Source organism: Aquarana catesbeiana, linkage group LG03, assembly GCF_042186555.1.
Source record: "Aquarana catesbeiana isolate 2022-GZ linkage group LG03, ASM4218655v1, whole genome shotgun sequence".
NCBI lineage: Eukaryota > Metazoa > Chordata > Amphibia > Anura > Ranidae > Aquarana > Aquarana catesbeiana.
In genome coordinates, this window is record NC_133326.1 from 731,362,828 (window position 1) to 731,383,178 (window position 20,351).

Here is a 20,351-nt window from a genome sequence, read left to right on the forward strand (position 1 = left end):
CTGGAACACGGAGTTGGCGGTTGCGAGATGACAGCCAGACCCTGTCCCTAACTTGGTAGGAAGGCGCAGGTAGGTGTCCGTGGTCAGAATGGAGTCTGTACCTATCATTGGCACGTAGCAAGGACTTTTGGACCTGTACCCAAGTGGAACAAAGACCATGGAAATGCTCCTCCAATGCAGGAATGCTCTGAGGAACAAATGAGTCAGGCAACATGGATGGTTGGAAACCATAATTCACCATGAATGGAGACAATCGGGAAGCGGTATTGACAGCACTATTGTGAGCAAACTCCGCCCAAAGTAAAAGGTCTGACCAGTTATGGTGGTCAGAAATGTAGCAACGTAAAAACAGTTCCAAGGACTGGTTGGCTTGTTCTGTGGCCCCATTGGACTGTGAGTGATACGCAGAGGAGAAGGAAAGCTGAATTCCCAACTGTGCACAAAAGACTTGCCAGAACCTGGACACAAACTGGCTACCCCTGTCCGAGATGATCACCTTGGGTATCCCATGTAAGCGAAAGATCTCCCAAGCAAAAATGGAAGCCAGTTCTTTAGATGTGGGCAACTTCTTAAGTGGAATACAATGAGACATTTTCGAGAACCGGTCAACCACCATGACGATAACTGTTGCCCTGAGAGTTGGGTAACTCCACAATGAAATCCATAGACAGGTGGGTCCAAGGCCTCTCTCCATTGGGTATGGGTCGTAGGAGGCCCACTGGAAGGTGTTGTGGTGTCTTACTCATACCACACACAGAACAAGCAGCTACAAAAGGCGATTACATCTGCATGTAGACTAGGCCACCAGAATTGATGGGAAATGGCCCAAAGGAGTTGATTCTTCCCTGGGTGGCCAGCAGCCTTGGGAGAATGGTAAGTCTAGAGCACGGCAGTACGGAGACTCTCAGGGTCAAAGCAGCGGTCACAAGATTTCTCAGGAGGAGAATGGATCTGAGCGGCAAGAATTTTGTCCCCCAAAATAGAAGTGAGACTGGTGTGAACCGTAGCCAGAATATGATCAGGAAGAATCACAGGAACAGACTTCATCTTGGAAGTGGAGGAAAACTTTTGTGACAATGCATTAGCCCTTACATTCTTAGTACCGGGTAAGAATGAGACTATGTAATTGAAACTTGACCAGAAAAAAGCCCATTGCGCACTTCTGGAAGAGAGGCGTTTAGCCTCAGACAAGAATTTGAAATTCTTATGGTCAGTCAGAATAAAAACTGGCACAGTGGTACCCTCGAGGAGATGTCTCCATTCTTTAAGGGCTAAAATGATCGTTAACAACTCTGTCCCCAATCTCATAATTGCATTCTGCAGGAGATAATTTCTTGGGAAAGTAGCAGCAAGGATGCATAACGCTCTCAGGAGGTAGGACGTTAAGACAGCAGGGCACCAATTCCAGTCTCAGATGCATCAACCTCAAGGATGAAAGGTACCATAGGATCAGGATGTACTAATACAGGAGCAGCAACAAAGGCAGCCTTGAGACTGTCAAAGGTATTAATGGAATCTGGAGACCAATTCTGTGGGTTACTGTCATATCAGTCGAAGTTTGACCAGAGACGAAAAGTTATGAATAAACTTCTGATAATAATAATTGGCAAAGCCAATAAAACGCTGCAATGGTCGCAAGCCCACGGGTCAGAGCCACTGTAGTACTGCCGAAAGTTTCTCTGGGTCCATTGAAAAACCAGCAGTGGAAATTACATATCCCAGGAATTTAACCTGTTCACAATGGAACTCGCACTTCTCCAATTTGCAATACAGGTTATTTTCTCTCAGCCTCTGCAACACACGGCAGACATCTGTGTGGTGGCTCTCTAGGGACTTGGAAAATATGAAAATTTTGTCGAGATACATCACCACACATAGCTGCAACATATCTCAGAGGATACCATTGATAAATTCCCGGAAAACTGCCAGAGTGTTGTAAAAACCAAACTGGTATTCATAAAGGACCTGTTCTGGTATTAAACGGTTTTACATTTGTCGCCCCCCTGATCCCCACAAGATTGTATGCCCCTCGAAAAATCAAGCTTCGTAAAAACCGTTGCTCCCTTGAGGCGGTCAAATAACTCCGTAATCAAAGGAATCAGATGAGCATTCTTATTTGTGATGCAATTGAGACCCCTATAATCAATACAAGGTCTCAGTTCACCATTCTTTTTCACAAAGAAGAAACCAGCACCAGCAGGAGACGAGGATTTATGGATGAATCCTCGAGAAAATGCATCGGCCACATACTCCTCCATGGCTTTGTCCTCCGAGACAGACAAAGGGTAGACCCGACCACAAGGGGGTATGGCACCAGGTTGAAGGTCAATTGCGCAATCATACGACCAGTGCGAAGGCAAACTCCCTTTGATGGACATGAGACTTTTGGCAGCAGAAGTAGAGCGTGTGGAACGTCAAATACCCTTTTAAAAGGAAGCCACAAACTCTGGGTAACTCAGGATGACAGGTTTTTGCTTCTCCCATAGAGGGTTTGCCAGGCCAAGGCTCGCTCAGAAAGCAAAGATATCACAAAGCCTACTTTGCTTCGGTCCGTTGGAAACGCCTGGGGCAGAATCTCAACCTGGTTAAGAAACCCTCTGCATTGAACTGGGTTGTCCCGAATCACTGGGGAAGCGGAGCGGAACCAGACATACCTCTTATAGAGGTAAAACTCGAGGCAGGTGCCAGCACAGAGACTGGAGCAGAAGGGAGATTCCAGGTGAGCAGTGCAATTAAGGAGCATCTGTAACACTATGGCAAACTGATCCATGCGGTGATCCTGCTAATCCAATCTGGAAAAAAGATTACCAACAAGTGGATTGCCTGGAACTTCTAAATTCATGGCCTTTGCCTACTGTCAGGAACCATGAACCAGACAGACAGAAGTGCAGTAAAAATCACACTATTTAATAAAATGGTAAAATGGTATAAAGCAGAGCAAACGTAGTCAAAACATATCCAGAGTTTGGTAACCAGGACGGTGGTAGTCAGAACAAGCCAGAGAAACAGGAGTCCAAAGATCAGCATAGTCGGGTGCAACAAACAGGATCAGGAACCCGAAGGGAAGTCAGTCAAGCAAAAGTCTATCTCAGGAAAACACAGCAGAGAGAGTCCGGATATGTTGACCAAGGCAAAGGCACAGACGATCTGATCCAGGGAGTTTATATAACCAGCAGCACCAGCTAACGAGCAGGAAATTAAGACCAGGTGACTCACTGTTGAATGAAGAGTCTTTGGCAATTAACCGACAGCTGAGCACCGAGAAGGAAGGGCTGAGCCCAGCCCTGACACCAAATTCTTATCCTATGAGTAACTATAGTGCTTCTTGGCATACTTATGACCATCGAGGGCTGACTATCCATTGGAACCCATGATAGAATGCCACCGGCTCGAAGTCTTTGGTATATTGCCTGTTGCTTTACTTACTCTATGTAAGTGCATTTTTATCTCTTAATGTATTGAATACCATTACACTTAGAGCAACCCACTCCCCTTTGGGTTGTTTTTTTTTTGTGCCATTTTTTTTTAAATCCACTGATGAGATCATCCACCAGGAGCAGCTCTCTATCCACCCTCCTTACATCTCCATTGGGGACCATCAGAAGGCCGCCATCTGCTGGACACATTGAGTAATGCCTGTTTTACACTACCGTCATGTGATTATCTGATTGCATATCCTAATTAACATTCTTGTACATTGCCCTTTATGAATACTACACTGAGAGTGGTGCACTTCCCCTCTCTTTCTTATTATTTTATATCCATCGGAGTATTCTTAAGAAGCTGCCTTCCATTGATGTCTCCACTGAACATATTGATACGCTGTGTTTTATCAATGTTTTCACTCTGAAAGCCCTTATGCCGATTCCTTTTATAGCAAAATTTCTAGTTCCAACCCAAATTTGGGGTGATCGCAAATTGTTCATTTTTGATATTAGAGAATTTGTATTCCATTGGGCTCAGTAGGTCAAAACTTACACCCTCCCCGAGTGATAAATATCTTGAATAGGCACATATGAGCCACAAATGAAAACCTGTCTGGCGGAGGCTCTGACCTTGTGGCACGACATCCAGGTGTACCTGGACAAACAGACACTGCACTCCAATAATATCACATGATGCCTATATGAGCCATCCCTATGAAGGGGAGTGTTTAGCCCCTGAAAAAAAAACGTTGGCTTTGTTTTTTATGGAATAAAACTTCCTATGGACTGTACAAACCAGTGTCCCACACCCTTCCTTCTAAATTTTAAATGATCCCCACTTGGGTCCAGTATGATACTCAGTTTCATGAAAAGCAGCCTTCAGGACCTTTACACCTTATACCAGGATACAGCTCTACAGAGTTCAGCACTTATACCCCCTAGAATGGCAAGATTCAATGTCTGAGGTTGTAAGCTGCCCTCCTGACAGGTACTCTTTATATTGTCACACAGAAATAAAATAGATCTCACCTGTAGAAGATACTCCAGTCCAGGTGGAGCAACAGCAACTCCAGCCATAATATCCTGCAACATATAAAAATATGGAACTTTATTATAGATAATACTTGCAGGAATTTATGATTTGAGGAGCTCAGCTATGGAAGATGGAGGGGCTCAGATATAGGGGGGAAGGGCCAAGCTATGGAAGACAGAAGAGCTCAGCTATGGGGGGGGGGGGGGGGGGAGCTCAGCTACGGGGGGATGGAGGAGCGTCAGCTTTGGGGGGGGGATGGAGGAGCGTCAGCTTTGGGGGAATTAGGAGCTTCAGCTTTGGGGGATGGAGAAGCTCCGCTATGGGGGGGGGGGATGGAGAAGTTAAGCTATGGGGGATGGAGGAGATCAGCTACGGGGGATAAAAGGAGATCAGCTACGGGGGACGGGGGAGGTCAGCTACGCGAGACGGGGGAGGTCAGCTACGCGAGACGGGGGAGGTCAGCTACGCGAGACGGGGGAGGTCAGCTACGCGAGACAGGGGAGGTCAGCTACGCGAGACAGGGGAGGTCAGCTACGCGAGACAGGGGAGGTCAGCTACGCGAGACAGGGGAGGTCAGCTACGCGAGACAGGGGAGGTCAGCTACGCGAGACAGGGGAGGTCAGCTACGCGAGACAGGGGAGGTCAGCTACGCGAGACAGGGGAGGTCAGCTACACGAGACAGGGGAGGTCAGCTACGCGAGACAGGGGAGGTCAGCTACGCGAGACAGGGGAGGTCAGCTACGCGAGACAGGGGAGGTCAGCTACGCGGGATGGAGGCGCTTAGCAAATGGGGATCAATGACAGAGATTACAGTCATTTACTCTGGAGAAGAGACTCTTAAGAGGGGATATGATTACCATGTACATGTAGGTGGGGTGCAACGTAGCACAGAGGAAATAATTCACACAGGCAGGTGCAATAGAAGACTTGTATTTAGGAGATATAACAACAAACCCGGTGGTAGAGGCGTAACTACAACCTTCAGGGCCCCGTTGCAAGAAACCATGAAGGGCCCCACCTGACCCCCCCTTCCATCCGAACCCTGGGCTTCCAGTTCTGGGAGGGCATCCATGGACATCCTGCCAGAACCCTGCCTCCCATGTGTACGCAATCCCTGGGGCGCACATCCAGCGCGCTCTGTGACACAGCTGGTCACAAATTATGGTAAAGGGTCAATCACAGTGGTCACATTATCACATGTAAACAGACTTACCTGTTATCAGCAGTCCTTTCCTCCCACACTATGTCTGTGTGAGGAAAGGAGAACTGAGAGGGTCTCTCTCATACAGCCCAGAGCGTGCACTGACAGCACCCCCCCCCCCCCTAGCATTGATAGGAGAGGAGAGAGCCTTGTCGGCTCGGCTTCTTCTCCTCCCGCCCCTCCCCTCCAGTGTGTGCACCACGGGAAATGTGAAGCCCAGCAGCTGAATGTGATCACACTGTGGTGCACACAGGAGGAGAGGGGCGGGAGGAGAAGGAACATATCAGCTCTCTTCTCTCACATCCATGTGTGGGGGGGGGGGGGGGGAGAGGGCGAACTGTCAGTGCAGGCTCTGGGCTGTAAGAGAGAAGCTCTCAGCTCAGAGCCCTACGACAAGCAACCCCAGCTGGACTGACAGCGCCTGTTGAGATGGGACAGAACGCGGTCTGGCCGTCAAAGGGCTCAATCTGTAAGGTGTCCAGAAGAAATCCGACCCTGCACTAGCCCTTCTCATCAGGAACATTTCCCTAATGCTATTACTGTCCCTACCAAAGAGGGTACCTTTCCCTACTCTGCCCACTCGCAAAATGTGTGCCAAGCCTGGGAGCCATGGCCTTAAATACACACTTATCCTCCATTTCCTGACCAGCCAGGCTGCATGCTCAGATTAAGAGTCTGGTATGGATCTTTAGGGGGATCTCACACTTTTTTTTCTATTCTTTTGTGTGAGGTAACCCCCTTAAAACCCATACCAGACTGAAACAGGGATGTTTGCTAAAACTGGGAGCACTCAGAATGTGGTTCATCTTTTGCATGGTAGCCAATCAGCTTCTAACTTCAGCTTGTTCAGTAGAGTTTGGCGAACGGTTTGGGCTAAGCAAAAGTTTAGCCAAAACATTGTCTGTTTGCCCATTCAGGGAACACCCGAATTTGCCCCACAATGCACTGCAGAGTACATTATAAGCCCTGATTAGGCAATGCTTTACCCAATCAGGGCACAGTGAATAGCTGGTTGTTAGATATCGGGCTGGGAAGCCAGCCACCACATCCTTAACACTGGATGAGTCATCAGCTGTCAACGGGCTTCCCAGCTGACAGCTAAATGCAAAAAACAAAAAAACAAAAACAAAAAAACACAAACTTTGCCGGCAATAGAAAAATGGTGTGGGGGTCCCCCCCCCCTCAAAATCTACACCAGACCCTTATACAAGCATGCAGCCTGGCAGGACAGGAAAGGGGAGGAGGAATAAGCGAGTGGCCCCTCCCTCCTGAACCATACCAGGCCATATGCCCTCAAAATTGGAGGGGGTACTTTGAGGCGGGGTGGGTTGAGGGGGACAAGGGCCTCTTCCCCAAAACCCTGGGCTGTGGTTGTAGGGGTCTGGGGGCTTATGGTAATCTGGAAGCCCCTTTAACAAGGAGGCCCCCAGATCCCGCCCCAAACCCATGTGAACGAGTATGGGGTACATAGTATCTCTACCCATCCACCAAAAAAAGAAAAAAAAGTGTCAAAAAGAAATAAAAAAAAAAACAATTTTTTTTTTTTTTTTTTAAAATACATAAATAAAATATGTCCCCCTAAGTAAAGTACTGTCAATCACGATGTCCACCGCACCTGAAAATATAAAAAAGCTCCACCCACGGCGAATGCTAATCGCTGAATGCCCGCTCCTCCGTCTGACAGTTCTTAAATAGGTAAGGGGCAGGGCCACCAGGTGATGTCGCCTTTTTTTTTTTTTCTTTTCGATCCGGTGGTGGTGGCGGGCATTGTGATTGACGATAGATCTACAATCGGGTGACATTGTTTTTTTTTTTATATTTAATTAAGGAATTGTCAAAAACCGTGTGCGTTATTTCTTTTTGACACTTTTTTACCCCATACTCATTCACATAGGGGCAGGGCTAGAATCTGCGGGCAGTTTGCCCACAGATCCCCACAACCGTAGCCCAGGGTTGTGGGGAAGAGGCCCTTGTCCCCAACAACATTGGAACAAAGGTGCTATGGCATTGGGTGGCATCCAAAGCACCTCCCCCATGTTGAGGGCATGTGGTCTGGACGATCGTGCGCCCCCCCCTCTCCGCTTTGCCAGGCTACATGCTCGGATATGGATCTGGCTTGGATTTCGGGGGGGACCCCAAGCAGTTTTTTTTTTTATTTTTTACATTTTTGTATTGACGGAAATTAAATGTCTTTTTTTTTCTTTATAAATGTCAGTTTTGCTGAAGTAGGTTCTTTACACAGTACAGAGTTGTCACTGAACAGGGAGAATAAGGGGACCCCCCCAGGCACTATATTTATAGGAATTTTTCATTCTTATTGTTTCACTTGAAGCACTTCAATACCGGGCACTTCCACCCCCTTCCTGCCCGGTCTAATTTTCAGCTTTCAGCGCTGTTGCATTTTGAATTACAATTGCGCGGTCATGCAACACTGTACCCAAACAACATTTTTTATCATTTTTTTCCCACAAATAGAGCTTTCTTTTGGTGGTATTTGATCACCTCTGGTGTTTTTTTTTTTTTTTTTTTGTGCTCCAAATAAAAAAAAAAAAAAAAAAAAAAGACAGAAGATTTTAAAAACAAAAAACGCTTTTCTTCGTTTGTGTTACAAAACTTTGTAAACAAGTACGTTTTCTCCTTCACTGATGAGGCTGCACTGATGGGCACTGATGAGGCAGCAACTTGCATGCGGCACAGATGGGCACCGATAGGTGGCATTAATAGGCACTTATAGGCGGCACTCACAGGCATCACAGATGGGCACAGGGCACAGAGTGCCATCCTAATGGGCACCGATTGGCACTGATTGGCATCCCTGGTGATCTCCAGTGGGCATCCCTGGTGGGCTCACCTGGTGGCACTGATAGGCACTCATAGGTGGCACTGGTGGGCACTTATAGGCAGCACTGATCAGGAGGCACTGACAGGCATCACAGATGGGCACAGAGTACCATCCTAATGGGCACCGATTGGCATCCCTGGTGGGCTCCCCTGGTGTACTCCAGTGGGCATCCCTGGTGGGCTCACCTGGTGATCTCCAGTGGGCATCCCTGGTGGGCTCACCTGGTGATCTCCAGTGGGCATCCCTGGTGGGCTCACCTGGTGATCTCCAGTGGGCATCCCTGGTGGGCTCACCTGGTGATCTCCAGTGGGCATCCCTGGTGGGCTCCAGTGGGCATCCTTGATGGGTATGCACTGATAATCAATGCGCTGATTATCAGTTCAGACTTCCCCTGTCAGGAGAGCAACCGGTCAACTCTCATCTACTCCCGTCTGTCAGTGCGAGTGGAGGAAAAGCCGATAAGTGACACTTCCTGGTTACCATGTGATCAGCTGTGATTGGACACAGCTAATCACATGGTAAAGAGCCTCCGTCATAGGCTCTTTACCGAGAATGAAGATGCGGTGTGTCAATCTGACACACCACACATCACCGTGCTGAGCGCCCCCTGCGGGTGAGCGCTAGCGGCTTTTCCTGCTGGACGTCATATGACGCCCAGTCAGGATGATACAACCACTTTCCGCCCGTCAATCTGCTTTGTCCCCTAGGGCAGTAACCGGACCCCCATACCTCTTTTACCGCCAATTACTTGTATATAAGTTTTTAAAATTGGAACTATTGATTCTTAAAGTTCTGGTCCCATAGCCTTTAACAGGGTTCGGGTCCGAACTTTTTCCATATTCGGGAGTCCTGGTGCGAACCCTACCGAGCGGAGTTCAGCCCATCACTATTGTTCAATTACCAACTACTTAAAGACCACCTACCGCAGATATACTGCGGCAGGGCGGCTCTATTGTGCAAAACGATGTACCTGTATGTCGTGCAATAGACAGCGGGGGGCGTGCGCACGCTAATTGGCCGAGATGTCCGCCGGGACCCGGCAATCGTTCCCCAGAAAGGCAGAACGACAATTTGTAAACAAGGCAGATCGCCATTCTGACAGGGAAGAACACTGATCTTGTGTTCCTACTAAGCAGGAACACGGATCTCTGTGCTCCCCCACTCAGACCATCCTCCACACAGTTAGCAAGCACCTCCTAGGCATACACTTAACCCTTTTAGCGCCCCTGATGTTAAATCCTTCCTTGCCAGTGTCATTAGTACAGCAACAGTGTATATTTTTTTAGCACTGATCACCGTTTTGGTGTCACCGGTTCCCAAAAAGTGTCAAAAGTGTCAATTAGGGTTTGATTTGTCCGCGGCAATGTCGCAGTCCCGCAAAAAAAAAAAAAAACGCTGAATGACGCCATTACTAGTAAAAAAAGCCGTAAATCTATCCCATATTTTGTAGACGCGATAACTTTTGCGCAAACCAATCAATTTACGCTTATTGGGATTTTTTTTACCAAAAATATGTAGAAGAATACATTTTGGTCTAAATTAATGAAGAAATTCAATTTTTTTTATAGCAGAAAGTGAAAAAAAAAAACATTGTTTTTTTTTTTTTTCAAAATTGTCGGTCTTTTTTGTTTATAGCACAAAATATTAAAACCGCAGAGGTGATCAAATACCACCAAAAGAAATCTCTATTTGTGGGCAAAAAAGGACGTCAATTTTATTTGGGTACAGGGTCACACAGCCGTGCAATTGTCAGATAAAATAAAGCAGTGCCGTATCGCAAAAAGTAGCCTGACGTCTGTTCCAACCTACCTCTGTGATGTCCCTGACTGTCACCTCTCCTCCCCACTCTGCTGTCTCTCCTCAGTGGTCTGATGTCTCCTGGTGGAGTCTCCTCCGCTCTCTGCTCTCTCTCCTCTGTGGTCTGATGTCTCCTGGTGAAGTCTCCTCCGCTCTCTACTGTCTCTCCTCAGTGGTCTGATGTCTCCTGGTGGAGTCTCCTCCCCACTCTGCTGTCTCTCCTCAGTGGTCTGATGTCTCCTGGTGGAGTCTCCTCCGCTCTCTACTGTCTCTCCTCAGTGGTCTGATGTCTCCTGGTGGAGTCTCCTCCCCACTCTGCTGTCTCTCCTCAGTGGTCTGATGTCTCCTGGTGGAGTCTCCTCCGCTCTCTGCTCTCTCTCCTCTGTGGTCTGATGTCTCCTGGTGGAGTCTCCTCCGCTCTCTGCTGTCTCTCCTCTGTGGTCTGATGTCTCCTGGTGGTGTCTCCTCCGCTCTCTGCTGTCTGATGTCTCCTGGTGCAGTCTTCTCTGCTCTCTGCTGTCCCTTCTCTGTGGTCTGATGTCTCCTGGTGGAGTCTCCTCCGCTCTCTGCTCTCTCTCCTCTGTGGTCTGATGTCTCCTGGTGGAGTCTCCTCCGCTCTCTACTGTCTCTCCTCAGTGGTCTGATGTCTCCTGGTGGAGTCTCCTCCACTCTCTGCTGTCTCTCCTCTGTGGTCTGATGTCTCCTGGTTGAGTCTCCTCCGCTCTCTGCTGTCTGATGTCTCCTGGTGCAGTCTTCTCTGCTCTCTGCTGTCTCTTCTCTGTAGTCTGATGTCTCATCTGCGCTTTATTGTGACATGGTTTCTTTTTTATTGCTGTATGTTGTGACAAAAACATTCTGGCAAATACATTACTACAACTTCCTGTTACCACCCATTGGTGACGCAGCATATAGGACAAGAGAAGTAGTACTGTGCAGAGTCCATGCATACAGAATAAGAACAGATACTAATGCCGCGTACACACGGTCGGACTTTTCGTCTACAAAAGTCCAACGGACGCTGACGGACTAAAGCTGGCTGGTAATCCGATCGTGTGTGGGCTTCTCCGGACTTTCAACGGACTTTTTTAGCCTAAAATCCGACGGACTTTAGATTTGAAGCATGCTTCAAATCTTTACGTCGTAAGTACGACGGACCCCGAAGTCCGCTCGTCTGTATGCTAGTCCGACGGACAAAAACCCATGCTAGGGCAGCTATTGGCTACCGGCTATGAACTTCCTTATTTTAGTCCGGTGTACGTCATCACGTACGAATCCGTCGGACTTTTGTGTGGTCGTGTGTAGGCAAGTCCGTTCGTTAGAAAGTCTGCTGCAAGTCCGCTGAAAGTCCGCCGGAAGTCTGTCGGACAGGCTGTCGGACTTTTGTAGACGAAAAGTCCGACCGTGTGTACGCGGCATTAGAATTACACCCGACATACAGGACAAGAGAAGTGGTACTATGCAGAGTCCATAGCACAGCTGCACTAGAATTTGCAACCTCCAGTTTTAGTAAACCTCCCCCGTAGGTTTCAAAAGCCAAATGGGACAGCTAAGACTGACACAATCTGAAAGGATGGTGACAATTAAACAATCAATACAAAATAAACAAACAATTAAAACAGAGTTCAATATGTATATGACAGATGATATCTACCCTGTTTCCCTGAAAATAAGACCTAGCGTGATTGTCGGTGATGGCTGCAATATAAGCCCTACCCCCCAAATAAGCCCTAGTTAAAGTCCTTGTAGGTCTTATTTTCAGGGAAACAGGGTAGGGATTATTTGGGGGGGTAGGGCTTATATTGCAGCCATCACCGACAATCACGCTAGGTCTTATTTTCGGGGAAACAGGGTATAAGGTCGGATGCCTATAGATGCCAGGAACAAAGGGGCAATCATCATTGGTTTCCGCCTCAGCTTAATGAAAGCTCGTCCTACATATGCCCCAAATTCCCTGCAGAAAACAAAGAAAACTCTGTATGGCCCTGATGTCACCTGGGGCACAGTGGTAGTGCCTTGTACTGCCCAACGCACAAAAGGGATCAACAGAGATGTGTGTCTCTTCTAGTTTCCAGGTACTGCCGCTTCCCGCCTGAGCCCAGATCCCCCTCACAACCCTTTCTACGTGGTAGTGCTCCTGAAATCAGGTCTTGGCAGAAGGTTACATGTACACTCACTGGCCACTTTATTAGGTACACCTTGCTAGTCGTGGGTTGGACCCCCCTTTGCCTTTATTCTTGGTGGCATAGATACAACAAGGTGTTGGAAACGTTCCTCAGAGATTTTTCTCCAAAGTGACGTGATAGCATCACACAGTTGCTGCAGATTTGCCGACTGCACATCCATGATGCCAATCTATCGTTCCTCCACATCCCAAAGATGCTCTATTGGATGAGATGTGGTGAGTGTGGAGGCCATTGAAGTACAGGGACCTCATTGTCCAGTGGTGAGATGATTGGAGCTTTTTGACATGGTGCATTAATCTGCTGGAAGGAGCCATCAGAAGATGGGGACACTGTAGTCATAAAGGGATAGACATGGTCAGCACCAATACTCAGGTAGGTTGTGGTGTTTAAACCATGCTCAATTGGTGCTAAGGGGCCCAAAGTATGCCAAGAAAATATCCTCCACACCATTACACCACCACCAGCCTGAACCAGTGATATGAGGCAGGATGGATCCATACGCCAAATTCTGACCCCACCAGCTGAAATCCAGACTCATCAGTCCAGGCAATGTTTTTCCAATCTTCTATTGTCCAATTTTGGTGAGCCTGTGCCAATTGTAGCCTCAGTTTCCGGTTTTTATCTGACAGGAGTAGCACCCGGTGTGGTCTTCTACTGCTGAAGCCCATCTGCTTCAAGGTTGGATGTGTTGTGCGTTCAGAGATGGTATTTTGCATACCTTGGGTGTAACTAGTGGTTATTTGAGTTACTGTTGCCTGTCTATCATCTGGAACCAGTCTGCCCATTCTCCTCTGACATCAACAAGGAATTTTCCTCCACACAACTGCCACTCACTGGATATTTTCCCTTTTCCCACTATTCTCTGTAAACCCGAGAGATGGTTGTGTGTGAAAATCCCAGAAATACTCAGACCAGCCCATTTGCTGCCAACAACCATGGCACGTTCAAAGTCACTGAAATCCCCTTTCTTCCCCATTGTCAGCAAGTCATCCTCACCATGTCTAGATGCCCAAATGCACTGAATAGCTGCCATGTGATTGGTTGATTTAGCAATTTGTGTTACCAAGCAACTGAACAGGTGTATAGCCTATGTAAAGGTAAGCCAATGAGGAGGGAGTTGCAGTAGTCGAGGCGGGAGATGACCAGGGAGTGGAATAGAAGCTTTGTGGTGAATTGGTTAGGAAGGGGCGTATCTTGGAGAGAGTGAGGCGGCAAATTTTGGACAGAGATAGGATGTGGGGCCGAAAGGTTAGTTCGGAATCCAGGATTACACCTAAGATCTTGGCGTGGGGGGGGGGGGGGACAAGTTGATAGTTGAACTGTTGATATTGACAGAGAAATCAGGAGAAGTGGCACCTGGGGAGGAAATATCATGAGCTCGGTTTTGAATAGGTAGAGTTTGAGGAAGTGATGTGACACCCAGGCTAATATGTCTGCTAGTAAGTTGGTGATGCGTGAGGAGACAGCTAGGGGGTAGAGAGATAGATTTTGGTGTCGTCAGCGTAGAGACGATATTGGAACCCATGGGAGGCAATCAACTGACCCAGGGAGAAGGTGTTGATTGAGAAAAGGAGAGGGCCAAGAACAGAACCTTAGGGGACCCCAACAGAAAAAGGAAGAGGAGGGAGTAGAGTTGTAAGTGATACTGACGAGCGGTGGGATAGGTAGGATGAGAACCAGCGAAGAGTACAGTCACAGAGATCAAAGGAGTGGAGTTTTTTTTTTTTGAGGAGGGGGTGGTCCACTGTGTCAAAGGCAGCAGAGAGGTCCAGGAGAAGTAGTACAGAATAGTGTCTGTTGGTTTTAGCCGTTAGTAGGTCATTTGTGAGTTTAAGGAGGAGAGCAGTTTCCGTGGAGTGTTAAGGGTGAAATCCGGACTGAAGGGATCGAGAAGTTTGCTCATGGTCAGATGGTCGCTCAGTCGGTTGTAGACCAGTCTTTCAAGAAGTTTGGAGGAGAAGGTGAGTAAGGAGATGGGGCGTAGGTTGTCAAGATTGGTGGGGTCCAATGAGAGCTTTTTAGGATAGGGGTGATTAGTCCATGTTTTGGAGAGTTGGGGAAGATGCCACAAGAGAGGGAGAGGTTGAAGATGTGAGCTAGAAAGTGTAGAATCAAGTCAGAGGAAGTGCGTAGTATTTGCGAGGGAGCAGGATCCAGGGGGCAGGTGGTTAGATGAGTGTTCGATAAAAGTTTAGCAACCTTGTTACTAGCAAGGTTGAATGAAGGAAGTAATGTTTGTATCTGTGGACATGGAGTGTTGAGTAGGGGGAGGTTTCTGCACATTGGAGATCTTCTCATGAATACCCCCCTGTTCGGTTCGCATCCAGAACATGCGAACAAGCAAAAAATTTGTTCAAACACCTTTAAAGTCTATAGGACACGAACATGAGAAATCTAAAGTGCTAATTTTAAAGGTTAATATGCAAGTTATTGTCATAAAAAGTGTTTGGGGACCCAGGTCCTGCCCCAGGAGACATGTATCAATGCAAAAAAAAAAAAAAAGTTTTAAAAACGGCTGTTTTTTCAGGAGAAGTGATTTTAATAATGCTTAAAGTGAAACAATAAAAGTGAAATATTCCTTTAAATTTCGTACCTGGGGGGTGTCTATAGTATGCCTGTAAAGTAGCGCATGTTTCCCGTGTTTATAACAGTCCGAGAGCAAAATGACATTTCTAAAGGAAAAAAAAGTCATTTAAAAGTGCCAGCGCTAGTGCCGGCTATTAATGAATTGTCAGTCAATACACATAAAAATCATTGACTGTCCCCCAAAATTCCATTATCAGGCCCTTTGGGTCTGGTATGGGTATTAAGGGGAACCCTGTGCCAAAATAAAAAAAAAAAAAAAAAATGGCGTGGGGTTCCCCCAAAAATCCACACCAGACCCTTATCCGAGCACGCAACCTGGCAGGCTGCAGGAAAAGAGGGGGGGGGATGAGAGAGCGCCCCTCCTCCTGAAATGTACCAAGCCACAAGCCCTCAACATGGGGAGGATGTCCCCATGTTGATGGGGACAAGGGCCTCATCCCCACAACCCTTGCCCTGTGATTGTGGGGGTCTGCAGGCAGGGAGCTTATCGGAATCTGGAAGCCCCCTTTAACAAAGGGGACACCCAGATCCCGCCCCCCCCCCCCATGTGAATTGGTAAGGGGTACATTGTACCCCTACCATTTCACAAAAAGAAAAAGTGTCAAAATAAAACCACAGGAGAAGGCTTGGGACAAGTTCTTTATTAAAAATAAAAAAAGATTCCAGAGATGTAATCCAATAAATACATGCTCCTATTCCAGCGATGTAATCCAATTTTCGATCTCCAGCAATGGATGATCTCCAGCGACCCCAGCGAGTAACACGCACAGGATCCTGCCTCCACCGAAGGCACCCAGCCAATGACGCGGCGCCAGGATTCTCGTTGCATCAGTGGGGGGGCGGGGTCACCAGTACACGTCACTGGGAAACCCCGGCATTCCCCCTTGTCAGAGGGGGACGGGGTCATGTGACGGGTGGCCCCACCCTCAGCTACATAAGAGCTGTCAAGCTGGTGCCGCGTCATTGGCTGGGTGCCTCTGGTGGAGGCAGGATCCTGCGCGTGTTCCTCGCTGGAGATCATCCATCACTGGAGATCGAGAATTGGATTTCTTCGCTGGAGTAGGAGCATGGATTTATTGGACTACATAGCTGGAATCTCTTTTTTATTTTTTTAATTTTTAAATAATGGACTTGTCCCAAGCCGTCTCCTGTGGTTTTTTTTAACAATTTGACACTTTCTTTTTGTGAAATGGTAGGGGTACAATGTACCCCTTACTAATTCACATAGGGGGGGCTGGGATCTGGGTGTCCCCTTTGTTAAAGGGGGCTTTCAGATTCCGATAATCCCCCCGCCTGCAGACCCCCACAACCACTGGACAAGGGTTGTGGGGATGAGGCCCTTGTCCCCATCAACATGGGTACATCGTCCCCATGTTGAGGGTATATGGTCTGGTACAGTTCAGCAGGGGGGACACTCTCTCGCCCCCCCTCTTTTCCTGCGGCCTGCCAGGTTGCGTGCTCGAATAAGGGTTAATTGTGGATTTTTGGGGGAACCCCACGCCATTCCTTTTTTAAATTTTGACACGGAGTTCCCCTTTATATCCATACCAGACCTGAAGGGCCTGGTAATGGAATTTTGGGGGACCCCCACGCATTTTTATTTTTTTTTATTTTTCAATTACTTTTTTGTGTATTGACCGACAATTCATTAATAGCCGGCACTAGCTCTAGCACTTTTAAATGGCTTTTTTTCCTTTAGAAATGTCATTTTTCTCTCGGACTGTTATAAACACGGGAAACATGCGCCCCTTTACAGGCATACTATAGACACCCCCCAGGTACGAAATTTAAAGGAATATTTCACTTTATTGTTTCACTTTAAGCATTAAAAAAAAAATCACTACTCCCGAAAAAAACGGCGTTCTAAAAAAACAATTTTGCATTGATACATGTCCCCTGGGGCAGGACCCGGGTCCCCAAACACTTTTTATGACAATAACTTGCATATTAACCTTTAAAATTAGCACTTTAGATTTCTCCCATAGAATTTTAAAGGGTGTTCCGCGGCTTTTCGAATTTGCCGCGAACACCCCAAATTGTTCGCTGTTCAGCGAACTGACGAACAGCCGATGTTCGAGTCTAACTCATGTTTGACTCGAACAGATAGCCCATCCCTACTCATGAATTGTATCAATCTTATTTTTGAAGTGATTGGCGATCTCCTGGGCAGTGAGTGAATTAGAGGGTGGAGGCAGTGGAGGACAGAGTAGAGCAGGGGTCTTCAAACTGCAGCCCTCCAGGTGTTCAGGAACTACAATTCCCAACATGCCTAGTCATGTCTGTGAATGTCAGAGTTTTACAATGGCTCATGGGATTTGTAGTTCTGCAACAGCTGGAGGGCCGTAGTTTGAGGATCCCTGGAGTAGAGCGTTAAAAGGTAGAGAAGGGTTGACGTGGACTGGATGAGAAGTTGTTAATGAGTGTGATAAAATGGGTCTGTTTGGCAGTGTGGAGACAGGAATAGTATTTTAGGAGGGCAGATTTAACCACTTGAGGTCTGGGCCATAGCCGAATGACGGCCACAGCACGGACCTCAATTTCTGGGAGGCCGTCATGGGACGTCCTCCCCTGTGCACGCGCACCGCGTGCACCCTGCAGGGCGCGCGGTGTGTGCGCTGTGATCACCGAGTCACGGAGACTCGGATGATCACAGATCCGAGTAAGGGGCCGGTCACGTCCCCTTACCATGTGATCAGCTGTCAGCCAATGACAGGTGATCACATGATGTAAACAAAAGCTCGGTGATCGGTTTCGTTTTCGCTCATAGAGGTGATCAGTAGCAGAGTGAAGAAGAGAAGCGTTAAGGTTTCTACGGGTAACTGTTAGGCAGTTGGAGGGAGAAGAGGTGGAAGACAGGGAGAGAGTAAAACTAATAAAAGGTAGTGATCAGAGAGTGGGAGAGGATTGGAGAGGTTGCACGGAGTGCATAGATAAAGATAGAGAAGACAAGGTCAAGGGTGTGTGGGGTCAGGAGGGTAAAGTACAGGGGGGACCAGGACACAATATTGGGAGGTCAGGACAAAAAAAAAAAAGTACAGGAGGGCACTAGGGCACAGTACTGGGGGTAAGATGGTAAATTACTGAGGGGTAAGGAGGGATATGTACAGGGGGGCACGAGGTTAAATTACTGAGGGGTCAGGAAGTAAAAGTACAGAGGGGCACCAGGTCACAATATTGTGAGGTCAGGAGGGAAAAAGTACAGGAGGGCACCAGGGCACAATACTGGGGGGTCAGAAGGGCAGAATAAAGGGGGACACCAAGGCACAGTACATGGGGGCAACATGGCACAGTACTGGGGGTCAAAAGGGAAAAGTACAGAGGGGTCAGGAGGGCAAAGTACTTGGGGGCACCAGGGCACAGTACTGGGGGGGTCAGGAGGGCAAAGTACAGGTGGTCACCAGGGCACAGTACTGGAGTGGTCAGGAGAGCAAAGTACAGGTGGTCACCAGCGCACAGTACTGGGGGTTAGGAGGGCAAAATACAGGGGGGGCAACAGGGCACAATACCGGGGGGTCAGAAGGGCAGAGTAGAGGGGAACACCAGGGCACAGTACTAGGGTAGGGGTCAGGAAAGCAAAGTACATGGGGGGCAACATGGCACAGTACTGGGAGTCAGAATGGAAAAGTACAGGGGGATACTGTACTGGGGGTCAGGAGGGCAAATAATAGGGGGGGCAGCGGGGCACAGTACTGGGGGGCACCAGTCTATGGGACAGAAGTGGTTTCCTCCACATGCAGAGCGGCACAGGGAAGTTGCTGTCACAGTACAAACAAATGGCCACTTCCCCCACCTAGATATGGCCATCAAAGCAAGGAGCACAAAGAAAGGCAACGCATGTCAAACAAAACCAAAAGAAAATTCCTAGCCAGCCTGCAACCAAATTATCCTAACAGTATGCGTAAAAAAAAAAAATAAATAAATAAAGGGGGGGGGGGGGGTTTAGTTTGCACTCCCTTACAAATACATGCATAAGCTGTGGAGGCTGCGACAAGGCACCCCATTATTAGCCGCAGTCCTAGCTCTAAAAATTATGAGAGCCTCCATAGTAGAAGCACACGCATTATAATGGATAGGCAGAGGGCGGGTGAGCCTGGAGGGAGACCCACCCCTTCATAAAAGGCACAGGGGCACACGGGGCACCCAGCAAGCATAGAGCATAATAGCAGCAAAAGTGTCCAGTGTGACCCCTCACCGATATTCCAACAGTACAAACAAATGGCCGCTGTCCCCCACCAATACGTTTCTGTGACAGATCTACTTGTTCTGGTGTGCTGATCCCCCTCTGGCCTTCCTCGCCAGTCCATCCCACATGATGTCACTAGGGATGGGCGAACGGTTCGACCGGAGCATGAGTTTTTGTATTTCTCTATCTTCTGTCTGATGAATGTTTCTAAACAATTTTACTTTGTATCTCTCTATCTCTAGTCCAATCAATGTTTATAAAGAATGTTACTTTGTAGCTCTTTATCTCCCGTCTTATCAATGTTTATAAACAATGTTACTTTGTATCTCTTTATCTCCCGTCTTATCAATGTTTATAAAGAATGTTACTTTGTATCTCTCTATCTCCCGTCTGATCAATGTTTATAAACAATGTTACTTTGTATCTCTAGTGGGGATCACCTTCCCTGGGAAAAAGGCAATCCAAACAGCAGGTCATTTCTTATTCTTCTGACTTGTTGTCAGTTTTTTCTTTTAAAGCTTTCACATAAAACAGACAAAACAGAAAACAAATCCTCTCCATCCGGACACTAACTACGCAGTACAGATTCCTCTCTGACAGGGAAGGGTTTCTCCCGTCACCAACTAAAAAAAACAAACATTTTACAAACCTTTTTCTTCCTCTTACAGAGCGATTTCCAAGCGTCTCGCACTCTCTTATGTATTGACTTCCTGAGTCCCAACCCAGATCCCCCCTCCTCCAGTCCTTCCTTGTTTATCTCACGTGCTGCTGGTAACAAGTGAGAAGCAAAACCCGGCTCAGACTGCAAACTTCCAAGGTTATCCGGAAATCCTGCACTGGATTCCTCCTTCGTTTCCCACGTAGGAAAGCATGAAATGCGAAACATAGTTCTTATCCTGTATGTATGGACTCTGCACAGTACCACTTCTCTTGTCCTGTATGTCGGGTGTAATTCTCGGTATTTGTTCTTATTCTGTATGTATGGACTCTGCACAGTACTACTTCTCTTGTCCTGTATGCCGGGTGTAATTCTCGGTATCTGTTCTTATTCTGTATATATGGGCCCTCTGATCTCCTAGATTGTAAGCTCTAACGAGCAGG

General features: G+C 47.6%; 1 protein-coding gene across 1 annotated transcript in view; it reads right to left on the reverse strand.

Moving 5' to 3' along the window:
* Positions 1-20,130, reverse strand: part of LOC141133818 (phospholipid scramblase 3-like) — a 43,956-nt gene extending 23,826 nt beyond the window's left edge. Inside the window, exons 1-2 of the mRNA XM_073623375.1 lie at positions 19,900-20,130; positions 4,455-4,508 (exon numbers count right to left, since the gene is read on the reverse strand). Coding sequence (XP_073479476.1) covers positions 4,455-4,502 — 48 coding nt within the window. The 5' untranslated portion in view covers positions 4,503-4,508; positions 19,900-20,130. The remainder of the gene's footprint in view (positions 1-4,454; positions 4,509-19,899) is intronic.
* Between the last annotated feature and the right edge of the window lie 221 nt (positions 20,131-20,351).